At 43.6% G+C, this 12,606-nt stretch overlaps 1 protein-coding gene across 3 annotated transcripts in view; it reads left to right on the forward strand.

Annotated features, from left to right (window-relative positions):
* GRHL2 (grainyhead like transcription factor 2) overlaps positions 1-12,606 on the forward strand; it is a 72,573-nt gene that overhangs the window by 24,204 nt on the left and 35,763 nt on the right. For 2 of the 3 annotated variants that reach the window (XM_033155681.1, XM_033155682.1), the window contains exons 6-8: positions 689-845; positions 2,467-2,578; positions 4,137-4,231. In XM_033155681.1, the coding sequence (XP_033011572.1) occupies positions 689-845; positions 2,467-2,578; positions 4,137-4,231 (364 nt within the window). The remainder of the gene's footprint in view (positions 1-688; positions 846-2,466; positions 2,579-4,136; positions 4,232-12,606) is intronic. The other variant, XM_033155683.1, reaches the window with a different exon arrangement.

Genomic DNA, 12,606 nt, shown 5'->3' on the forward strand with positions numbered 1-12,606 from the left:
ATTCTGAGTCAGGCCATTGGACCATTTTGCTCCATATTGTCTACACTGAATGGCAGCAACTCACAATGCTTCTTAGATTATCACGTATATACTTATTTTTGCTGTGTGTGTGTTTAGTGGTGCGCTGCTTCAGAAACATTTGTTGGGAAGCAGCTTATAAATCTGCAAACAAACAAACAATTCCCCCCACCTTCCTTTATAAAATAAACTAAACACTATCTATGTAAAAATACGGAATGTAATAATAAATCACCCTAGGGATGGGTGTGTGCTGTGTTTGCTTTGTGGCCAATAAATTCCTCCAACAATGCCATTATGACAACATTACAGGCTCTGACGTAAATGCCATGGCAGTTACCTAGACCTTTTGTTTATTTTTGTTTCACTTTTATTCTGCCCACACCTCTCCTTCCTCCAAGGGGCTTGGAATTGTTCTTCTTAGCCTTGCATCCCTGTGTGGTAAATTAGGCTGAGAGGGAATGGCGGCTTGTTCAAGGCCACCAACTGAGCTTCATACTTGATGGCAGAGCTGAATCTGTAATTTCCCATTTCCAGGCTAGCTGTGCCAGGCTAGTTCTTGAACTGCGGCCATTTATATGACTCCATAAAAGCCTAAATCTGTGTTTTAGAACTTAGTGGCTTTTGTTATTAATTCTATTGGTGTTGTGTTCTTACTTTCTTCACATAGCAGCACATTCCGTTATACTTTGGAAGCTACCAAATCCCTGCGTCAAAAGCAAGGGGAAGGACCGATGACGTACTTAAACAAAGGGCAGTTCTATGCCATAACTCTGAGCGAGACTGGAGACAACAAATGCTTCAGACATCCCATCAGCAAAGTCAGGGTACGGCTGGTCTTTATGAGATTGGTAATAGTGATATATGCTAATGGCGCTCTCTCTCTCTCTCTCTCTCTCTCTCTCTCTCTCTCTGTTTGTGTTCACCCTGCCTCCAAACACACTTGTTTGGCATGGCCACTCATTTCTGTCAACAGACTTACGAAGCAGTTAGCTGAAACAGGTTGGATCTGCTTTTTTCTTTAAAAAAACAGAACCTGTGTAGCAAAGTTTAATGGACTACTAAGTTATCTTCGTTCCCATTTGTTTATTTATTGGAACGAGATCATCCTTCAGTTTAAAAAAGCTCCTAGGGCAGCATGTAGTCCTGAACAGTAAAACAACAACAGAGAACCTGCACAAACAATGCTGACACCAAACCCTACATACTGTACATTAAGTAAAATAGAAACATAGTAAGTAAATAGAAACACATTAAGTAAAATATAAACCCGACCCCCCCATCTCCCCCCCACCCCGCCCACTTCTTCCCCCTTTTTTCTTCCTCATGTATCAGCAAATGAAACTGATTTGTAAAAATGTTGCTTGGAAAAAATACGAAAGAGACATTGCACGTACTTTTGTGAATCAAGAAAATCTTTAATAAAAAACACAATTTAAAAAACAGTAAAACAACCACAAGGAGACAAGATATTTAAAAATCCACAGAAAGCAACAAAGTCAGCACAAGGGCATTGGTTACAATCAGTTTTGATGGTGTGCTGGAAAACCTGCCTCGGGCAGAAAGTGTAACAGGGCCCAGTGGGATTTCTGCACCTCCATGCTGCAGCAGCATGGATAAGGCCGATCCTTAGTGCTTTGAGCATACAAATGCTAAGTAATGATAAAAGCATCTTGACTTTAAAAAGAACTTTCAAGGGCAAGGAGAGGGAGGCAAACTAGATGTGACCAGAGACATATGTGCATAGGATTCCCTGTTTCATTTTTAAAATGGATTTTAAGAGCTTGGTGCTTCAGCACTGGGTGAGAGGGTTTAAATCTCTGCCCTCCCACACACTGTTTCCCCCATGAAAACATGAAATTGTTAGTTGCTGAATGGGACAAGACATGCAGGCGCCATATAGGGCATTTTTCACTGGGAAAACAGTGTGGAGGAGGGAGTTAACCTCTCCTCACCCAGTGCCTGAACTCCCAAGGGGAATTCAACCTACCCCCACGGATATATTTATTTCAAGAAATAAATCATGGGTGATTGTATTCAAGGGTGACCCACAACATGTCTAGTTGGGCTGTAAGACCTTTTCAAGAAGCCTTCAATGGCTGAGTTCCTGATTTTCTGTTCTTTTTTTTTTTTTTAAATGTCAGTTTTAAAATAAGTGAATGCAGGAGGCAGGAGGCAGCCTCTGGGAGATCTCTGTGCTTGCCCGATGTCACAAATGCAATGACAGTTGAAGGTGGTTTCATTAAGACTTGCAAGTCCCTCCTTAGTACATCTGTGGATACGAGAGTCCAGCTATTTATTTATTTCCCTATCAGAAAAATAGGAGCAAAATGTACTCCAGGCAGGAGCAAATGGCAAGACAAAAAATGTTTAAGGATTTAACATGCTTAGCATTCATGTTTGGTCAAGCCCATCAACCATCTTAAGATTTTTCTGTGGTCTTTCCAGAGTGTGATCATGGTTGTGTTCAGTGAGGATAAAAACCGCGACGAACAGCTGAAGCATTGGAAATACTGGCATTCTCGGCAGCACACAGCAAAGCAAAGGGTCCTTGACATTGGTGAGTGAGAAAGCATTCCCATGAGCATCCATGCTCACTGGTGCCTTTTTGTAACGTTGGAGGTTTCCGGTAGGGGAATAAGTGCAGGCACCAGAAAGTTGTTTTTGTTGTAGAGCAGGGATAGCCAATTAGTGACCCATCAGTTTGCTGTTGGATCACCCCAGCCTGGTCACTGAATGCAAGTTTGGTATTGGACAGCCCTGGTCCAGTCGTTGCATTTAGCAGTGCTGTACTGAATTCATATATAACTTTAGTGTTGACTTACATCATAGAACCCACTTGAGTTTTGTCAAGCTTACATGTACATTTTCTCTACTCTTGTTGCCTCTTGTTTCTCGTTTTCCTCTCCATTCTCCTTTTTAGATATGTAAACAAAAGATAATGATAGTAGCATTGCCATTATGACCTGCTTTCGATCATGTTGTAACTCACTTGTAAGTCCTGCCTCGTCAACTGAAAACCAATGATTCAGTAGGCTTGCATTTCTCAGAAGCTTTTCCTGTTATTTGGCTCATGTTATATCTTCCTCCCACATTGGTTTTTATCCCTTGTTCTGGCTTCAGGGCAATGAACTATCAGCCCATCTCCACCATTATTATTATTATTATTATTATTATTATTATTATTATTATTATTATTTATATTCCCCCCCCCAGAAATAGGCTCAGAATTTGGGAGTAACCGGGCAGTGGGCCATCAGCCATTTTCTCTCTTCCATTCTCTTCCCTCTCCATGACCTCTCTCTCGCTATTCAAGCAGAATTGTACCCATTTTTGCTTTTCAGAGCAGAGATGCCTCATGGCTATTCAGCTTGCCTAGCTGTTGGCACTAGTCATAGCTCTTCCCCTTATTTATGGCAATCTTAACATATTTAAAAGATGCTGTCATACTATACCCTCCCTTTCCCCTAGGCTATATATGTATCAGCTGTAAACAGCCTTTCTCTTAAACCTTGTGTCACATTTTAACTCTCAGTTGGAGTGACCTAAACTGAACAGATCTTGCTGTCCAGTGTGAGTCAGAGCAGCACAACCTAACTATATGTGTTGTCCTGGATATCATTGTCCCATTTAATGTCATGCAAGAAGCTTCCACCCAAGAGCTATAAGTGGGTCTTTTGTGCTTTTGCATACAATATTGCCTGTGAAATTTATGCATGAATTTTGGGTGTGCAGAATGAGATAAGGACACCTGAGGACTCGGGGCTTATCTATACCACAGCTGTAAACTGTTTTTGGCTGTAATCTTGCACACTCTTGGCTGGCAATTCCCAGTGACCACAATTGGCCTTATTTCTGAGGCGATGCAATCATGTTAATTGTCATTCCCCCTTCCCAGGGAATCATGGGGAAATGTAGTTCAGGGCATCTTCACTAAAACAAAAGAAGATACACCTGAAATCTAAGAATTAAGGTCAACCGGTGACACATAACTTAAGTGTAACATATTATAGTCACAAGTAATGAAACTCAAGTGATGTGGAATGTGAAAACATGCCTGGGTAAAAACACAAATATCTAATTTTTACAAAATGATCTGTGATCTGCTCTTTTTGCAGCTGACTACAAGGAGAGCTTTAATACAATCGGGAATATAGAAGAAATCGCTTATAATGCCATATCTTTTACTTGGGATGTCAATGAAGAAGCAAAGGTAAGACATCATCCCCTAGCAAACTTAATTGAAATGTACTTGTACTTATTAGGGCTGCTTAGAAAATAGGATTTGTAGTCATGCTTGATTCACAGCTTAGAAATATCTGGTTTTGATATTTTACTGAAATTTGAGGGAATTCTGACTTGGGAACTTTTTAATGTTATTTTGAAGGGCTGCTGAAATGTTCTCTTCCACCAAGGGTCCAGGAAACCAGCTGGTATAGAATCATAGAGTTGGAAGGGACCTGCAGTGCAGGAACCTACAGCTGTCCCAGGGTGGACTCGAACCACTAACCTTCTGGTTAACAGCCAGATGCATTGACCCATTGCGCCAGCTGAGGTACTAGGTCAGATGGGTAGCTGTTCTTCAGAGTGTCAGACAAAGTTTTCCCCCCAGCCCCAATGCAAGGACAAAAGTAGAAATTGTGTGAACAGATATTCAGATCCTATGGAGAAATAAATGTAAACCTTTTCATACAAAAATGGATGATGGTAATACATCAATTTGGTCAACAAACCATAAGTAGCTGATAGTTGTAAAAGGAATTCTGGAAGATTCCTCAAATCTTGTGATTGGGCACTACCATAACAAGAACTGCATTGGTAATATTTATGGTAATGTGCATAAAAATGAAGTTATTAGTGGGGGAAACATACAAAAATGCATTATATTAAGGAACATTCCTTGCAAAACTGTGTACATTAGTCAAAACTTATATAAAAATGTGTGTGAGAAGGATGGGGCGATGGTTGTGAAAAAAACCAGAACTGTAAAAGTGCTTTTTTACTTCATTTTTGGCTCCTTTTATCCAAGAAAGTGTCGTAATTATTGATACAAATTGTGAGGATTCAGTGAAGGCCCATTTAACGGAAAGGAAAGGTGAACTGGTGCTGCTGCAGTCTGTTTTGTTAGAGTAAATAAAAGCAGCTGAAAACAGTTTGGAAACGGAGGGAAAACCCAGTGACAGTGTAATGCTTTGACATTTCAGTATGAGTAGCCACGACTGCATATAAGGAAAATAGACGTGATGCGGTATGTCCTTGCATTTCTACATGGGATTTTCCGGGCTTAGGGTTGAAGACAGCCCATTGTGACACTAGGAGCAGAAGGACTGTCTTAATACTGAGCGAAGGAAGTCCATTTGCAGAAGAGTTCAGAAAAGCTTTCATTGATAGCCTGAGTGATTTTGGCCTATTGATGTTTGCTGATGAAAGAGTACATCCTGCTGTGTTTAGTGAGACAAATCCCCCATTGTGCATGAGTCGTTTGCCTGCAGAAGAATGTTAACATTTTATTGAAAAGATGTTAATAACATAGGAGGGAACCTTTACAAGTGCTGGGCATACATTGCACCAAAAAAGAAAAAAAATTAAACTATTACCCGCTTCCTACAAAACGAACGGACAAACAAAATAGCCCTTAGGATGTGTGCATAACTTGCCTTCTTCCATCCTTCTGTAAAGCAATTTCTAAGGGCAAAAGGAAACATTACAAGAAACAGAGGGATGCTGTACTCTTACTGAAGCATCTAAGCATGACATAACTCACAGCCTGACATCATTACTCTGTGCATTTCATCTCCCTGGATAACTCTAGCTTCACAGCATCCTCGTGTTTGTCTCCAGGGTTGCAGTTCAGATCATTCCTACCTGCAGATAAATGCTGGCTAATAGTCTTAACCAGAAATTGCAAGCCTGCCGTTGAAACGCCTTTTACTTCAATCAGCGCAATTAAGTTGCAGCCCAGGTCGGCCTGACCCTGGTCTCCATGGTATGAAGCAAATATCCTGCAGGAACCCAAGTCTTAGTAACCTATTGCCACTCACAAAACTTAGAAAGTTTTCAGTGCAGGCTGCTTCCTGAAGCAGTTGCCATTACAGTTTTTTGTTGGTTGAAAATGAAGTATTACCCTGGTTTGAGAAACACAGGTGGGATTTTACTCTGAACTGTCCCACAGTCCCTCACAGCAGAGTTTAGGCTACTATGAAGCATTATCTGGGCTGCCTTTGAAGACAGAAGCCACAGTTAGTCCAAAACCCTGCTCTTTAACAAGCTAGGCTGCTAACAAACAGGGCAATGTGGGGGACAGACGGACATATTTTTCCAGTGTTTCAACAGTCTCACTGGCTCCTGGTCCATTTTTAGAGCACAAATAAAGGTAATAGTGCTTTCCATTAATGTTCTATATGATTTGGGGCCTGAGTCCCCAAGCCACATTAGCCTGCCCATTACTAAGGTTAGATCGTCTTCTAGGTGACCTCACCCTCTGAAGTGAGGGAGGCAAAGGTGGCACCTGGGAAGAGAGTGCTTCCATTGGCGGCATCTCACCTTTGGAATGCTTTCCCCATGGAGCCACCTGATTGGTCCACTATGATCACCTGACATCACAAGTGAAGAGGATTATGGAGTGCTCTCTGAAAGTTTCAGCAGGAACTGCCTGTAGTTCCACCATCTAACCAGCAGGGAACCAGTGCATGATCTGCCAAGGTCCTAGTACAAGTCCTGTAGCACCTGCCAGGAGGCCCTATTGGTTTGGGAATTGATGTGAGGCTGGGCATTGTCTACCTACTGCAGCAAACAGGCAGAGCTTGCTAAAGGTGAATTCAGATGGAAGAGCATAGGTGGCAGTTTATGTACATGCACTGAACACGCATTGCCAAGGGATGTGACTACAGATTTGTTCCTCCTAGTATCCTTTGACGTGTTTTGCAAGCAAGGGGGTGGCAAGCAGAGCTGGGCAAGTACAGCCACACAGCCTCTGCTGGATGGCTCCACCTGTGTCATGATCTCAGCTGTTCACCTGAATCTCCTCATGAGATGAGCATAGGAAGGAAGCAGAGTAGGGATGCACAGCAAGAAACAAATGGATGTTGCAGCCATGGGACTGGGTTGATGAAGAACTCAGTGGACCTTGCCAAGCCTGGGGGAGATTGAATGAGGAGGGACCAGAGGCTCTGAGAGGAGGAGGTACCTCATTTTAGCACATGCCCTAACACCAGCCCTGTTTCCTTCATTACTTTTCTCCCTCGTTAGCAGCACAGAGCATCTCTTTCTTTTTGAGCTACTGTTGGGGCATTAAAAATGTGTTTTACTTAAGTGCTCGGGCTGTTTTGCGGCTAATGTATGGAGGAGCATCTGCTTTGCAGTCGTAAGGTCTCAGGTTTAATCCTTGGCTTCTCCAGGTAGGGCTGGAGAAAATCTGAAATCGGAGGGAGCTGCTGACAAGTCAGTGTTGGCAATATTGAGCTAGATGGACCCTATGAGACAAGCTTCTGACGTTCCTACCCTTCGGTCACCCTGACACCAGCAGTTGTGGCGGTTGAGGTGCCTGCCATTTCTGCTGTAGCATCTTCTTACAGCGATTCGTGAACATTATTTTCATAGGTATCAACTATTTCTGACTACAGGTATGCACTGATAACACAAGTATTTTGACAAGAATTAGCTTGTAATAATAATTTGGGGTTGCAGGTAGTGGGTGGGGGGAGGAAACGCCCATTGATTTGTGTTCCTCACCCTTCACTGCAATACTATTCCTACCTTCCATAGGTTCATGTGAGGCATAATGCTTGAAAGATCACATGGTGAGCAGTTTCCATATCTGGGCATTAAGGCATTCTCGCTCACCTAGTCATTTGCAGATAGGATTCCCTCCTGTGGAGGAGGCTCCCCACCCCCACCCCCCACTCCACAATTACCTCAATCCAGAGAGCTGGAAGCTCTAATTATAGCCTCCCTTAAGGATAGTTTTTTAAACTGGCTCCATTGTTCCAGGGCCGTTTCCCTCTTTTCCCACAATTTTGAGATTAAAATCAATTTCACCCATACAAAGGCCTCTCTTATGGAAATTAAGATTCAAGGCTCAGTGTACCAGAGCACCACTTGGAGTTGAATGTGAAAAAAGCACTTTCTTAAAGCGAAATATATTTTATCCTAGCGGCTTTTGAAGGAGAAGGGGTCTTCGTAGTGATAACATCATATTCACTACAAAATATAAAATCAAAAAATCAAAAAATCCCTCCAGTAGCACCTTAGAGACCAACTAAGTTTGTTCTTGGTATGAGCTTGGTATGAGCACACAAAAGCTCATACCAAGAACAAACTTAGTTGGTCTCTAAGGTGCTACTGGAAGGATTTTTTGGTTTTTTGATTTTATATTTTGTTTTGACTATGGCAGACCAACACGGCTACCTACCTGTAACTGGAATCATATTCACTGTGCACAGTGACACTCCTAGCAACATGGACGCCTATATAGTGCAGTCTCAAGAGTGCTGAGGCATGTGCGAATGTGTCATCCACATGAGCCAGACTGATAACACAGGTCGTGGACTTTTCTGTGTTGTGGTTGCTAAGAGTCTTGGGCCAGCACTGGGAAGACCCAGATTCAAATTCCCACTCACCTGTGAAGCTCACAGGCTGCTCTTGAGCCAGTCACTGCCTCTCAGCTGAACCTACCTCATAGGTCAGGCACCCCCAAACTCGGCCCTCCAGCTGTTTTGAGACTGCAGCTCCCATCATCCCTGGCTAACAGGACCAGCGGTCAGTGCTGATGGGAATTGTAGTCCCAAAACAGCTGGAGGGCCGAGTTTGGGGATGCCTGTTGTAGAGTTACTCTCTGTGTAACATAGGGAGGGGAGGAGCTAGTATGACACCTTGAGCTCTTTGGAGGAAACATGTTATATAAAGGTAATGAGTAAATACAAAATCCAACCAACTGGGACTCTTCCATATCATAGGGAAGCTACTTCCATGTGGTCAGAGTTGCTTGTTTAGATCTTTGGATTGCTGTGGATCTTTTAAAGCACTATACCACGTGACCCATACTGTGAACTATCACAAGTTGAGAAGCACCGCTTTAGAATATTTTAGTGCAACATGTCCCTCATCCTTGATAAAAAATCTTGTTTCCATAGTTGACCTTGGCCCTATTATTATATATAACCCATGAAAAATCATAGGGAAGTAGAGAATTGGCCTTTCAATAGTCTTCCCTATCCTGGTGCCGCCAGATATTTTGGATTAAATTGAGGGCCGTCTCATCCATAGGGGCTACTGGCGCACCGTGCCAGGGCGCCGGCCCCCCAGGCATACCGGGCACCCTCCTCCCCAGCCTGCCCTCGCCCCCATGGGCGGGCTGGCGGCTGGCCGCTCGCGCACCTCCCAGACGGGCTGCGAGCCGGCCGCCCTCGCCTCCCGTCCCGGGAGCACTGGAAGGGCGCGCAGAGCCCCGCACCGCTCCAGCGCCACGCCTCTCATCCCCTGCTTGCCCACCCCCCTCCCGAGGGGCGGCAAGCGCGGGAGGGAGGCGGTGGAGAAGCGGCACGCCAGGGGTGCCGGAGGGAGCGTCGTGCCACGGCGGCCGATCTCCCTAAGACGGCCCTGATTAAACTACACCTTCCATCAGCTCAAGACATCTGGAGGCACCAGATTGGGAAAGACGGCCTTAGAGGAACTGCATGCTTTCCCTTTCCACCCACAAAATTCATAGCCTTTTGTCACAAGATTAGCACATCTGTGCTGCTTCCTGGTACCAGACTTGTTTGCTGGTGGCACCAGAGAAGCCTGCATGTGCAACCCTTGCGAGGGGCAATATTTGGAAGGGGCATAATTGTTCTTATTTTGGTCTTTAGTGCACCATTCATCTTGTTTTGTTGGGAGTCGATAACTCTTATTCTGATGGGCTCTTTTGAATGGACAGTTGTGACACAATTCTTGTGTTCTTAACATTGCCGGGCCTTTGGCCCTCGCTTTGAGATAACATCTTCCCTTTGCCAGGTACCTGTGTATGTGTGTATAAACCCATCACCCATCTGATAACTCTTTAATTTTTAAGCTCAGGTCTGGCCAATGTATATTTTGCTGCTTGAGGCAAAGGATAACACGAAGCATATGAGCATGCACACACATACACACTTCCACATACAGGGAATGACCATTTTATGTGCGTTCAAAGCTTGTGCACATCTGTGCTTTTTGCAGACCCGGAAGAGGGCGTAATGGGAGCAGGGCAGAGGCCTTGAATTGAACTTCAACACCAGTGTCCTCCGCCACATGTCAAGGCAGTAGACTAACTTAGAGGGTGACAGGACAGGCAATGTGGCAAATAGAGCTCTGCCCTCCAACCCCTCACTGCTGTTTCCTGCCCCCCAGCAGCTGCTACCTGATGCGGCTGCCTCATTCTGCCTAACGGTATGATCAACCCTGCTAAAGTGTTTCCTGACCCTGTAGTTTTGCAAGGGTAAACAGGCTCTAATATGAATAGAGATCCCTACCAAACCTGCAGAACCTCATAATTTGCAACCTTTGGTTTGTGCAGCTATGCATGTGTGTGTATTTAATTTTTTCTTGTTAACACGTACAAAAACGTATAATTTCCGTTAACATTTTGTACTTTAAAAATTAGAAAAGAAGGAACTGTGTATAAACACCACTACCAAAACTAGTGTAGTATTTGGCTGAGAGCCAGGGTTCTTTAAATCGCACATAAAACAGGGTGTTTTAAATAAAACCCTGTGGTTGCAATGCATCTAGCAACTGCAGTGTATACAAATGGTCAAACAGGTGTGCACCTAACATTTGCAGCAAACTGAGTTTTTATGTAGTTGCTGGGGCGTGGTGCAGGGTTAAGGAAGCTTCTTAAAGGGAAAGGTAAACATTTGTTGGATACATTGGTATTGAGCTGGAACAAAGGCGTTGACTTTGCATGAATTTATAAGGTAACGGATGTCAAAAGAAACTATAAAAGCTGCACTTACTCTGCACAAAGGAGTTTTGTTTATTTAAAGCTCTACTGTGCCCAGTGTTTAGGGCTCAGGACTGGCTGCAAGATTCTAAAAACCAGAAACAAAAACAAACGATAAAAATATAATGGGTTGATAGTTTTGTTTAAAATTTAAAGTGTTAGCAATGGATCTCTTAATTTATTTTATGGCATGAAGATGGAACTCCCTAGAGTTGAATATACAGTTCTTTGCCCACACACACAAACAAATAAAAGGATGCTTGTTTTTAACATACAAAATTTGCTAGGAACATGGGAAGCTGCCTTCTGCCACATCAGACTATTTGTCCGTCTATCTTTGAATTCTATTTTCTGCCTGACAGTGGTTCTCCAGGTTACAAGGCTGAAGCCTTTTACACTGCCTGCTAGCTGATCAGCATCATCATAATTTTATTTTAAGAAAGAAGTTGCAAAAAACAAACCTAAAGAATTCCATAAGAACAGTTAAATAAATATCACGACCTGCCAAATCCTCCTTTTCCACCCCCTCATCCTGAAAAACAACTCCAGTAGGATAGCTTACTACAGATGAAATATACAGCATCAACACATTTCTGTAAAACTAGTTTGAGGAGGAGGCTACTTCAGTTTCACAGCAATTCCGCCCAACATCCATCTTAGTCTGTTTTAGTCCTTGTCCGGAACCTGAGAAATGGCCCAGTCGTTGATTCAAGACCAAGACAAATCCAGCTGATCGTTTCAACTGGTAATGTCAGGAAAATGCAACATGTGTCTCTGTGTAATGTAATGCCCTGCTTAGAGGCAATGGCTGGCTTGAACTCTGAACAGAGTCATTCCTTTTAGGAGAAAAGATAGATAAAGCATCTTGTGCCTGACCATGCTGTCCTATGCAATTGTACTTTTGGAGCTGATCAGATGCCCTGTAACAATAAATAATTGTTATACAGATGATACCGCTTCTCCTTTAAAACAACAACAACAACAACAACAACATTGGAACAGGTGATGGGCTATCCAGTTCCTTCCTGTTTTAAGCATGAAGAAGGTCCCAGGTTCATGAAGTGTGAAGAAGGTCCCAGATGAAATAGCCAGGAATATCTTGCCTGTAGTGGCAATCTGCTGGCAGGCACACCATTGCTACTTGCTGGAGGAGGGTGGTTAGGCAGAATATAACAACAACAACATCAACAAACAATTTATTTATACCCCACCATTTCTTGGCAGCTCCCAAAAGAATTAAAAGCACAATAAAACATCTAACATTAAAAACATCCCTAAACAGGGCTGCCTTCAGGTGTCATCTAAAAGTCAGGTAGTAATAAACATTTCCTTGACATCTGATAGGAGGGCATTCCACGGGGCAGGTGCCACTACTGAGAAGGCCCTCTGCCTGGTTCCCTGCAATCTCACTTCTCACAGTGAGGGAAACGCCAGAAGGCCCTCAGAGCTGGACCTTAGAAGTGGGTCAAGTGCTCTTAGCGGCACACTCACACAGCCCCCCCCCATCTTTCCCCTGTCCTCCAAGTAAGTGGCAGCAACACCCCTGCTGGGAGACGGTTGCTTTGGCTTGGGAGAGACGAGCTCCTGCAAACAGCAAGCGATGTGCCACTGGAAGCCAGAGAATAAAA

Source organism: Lacerta agilis, chromosome 7, assembly GCF_009819535.1.
Source record: "Lacerta agilis isolate rLacAgi1 chromosome 7, rLacAgi1.pri, whole genome shotgun sequence".
Taxonomy (NCBI): Eukaryota; Metazoa; Chordata; class Lepidosauria; order Squamata; family Lacertidae; genus Lacerta; species Lacerta agilis.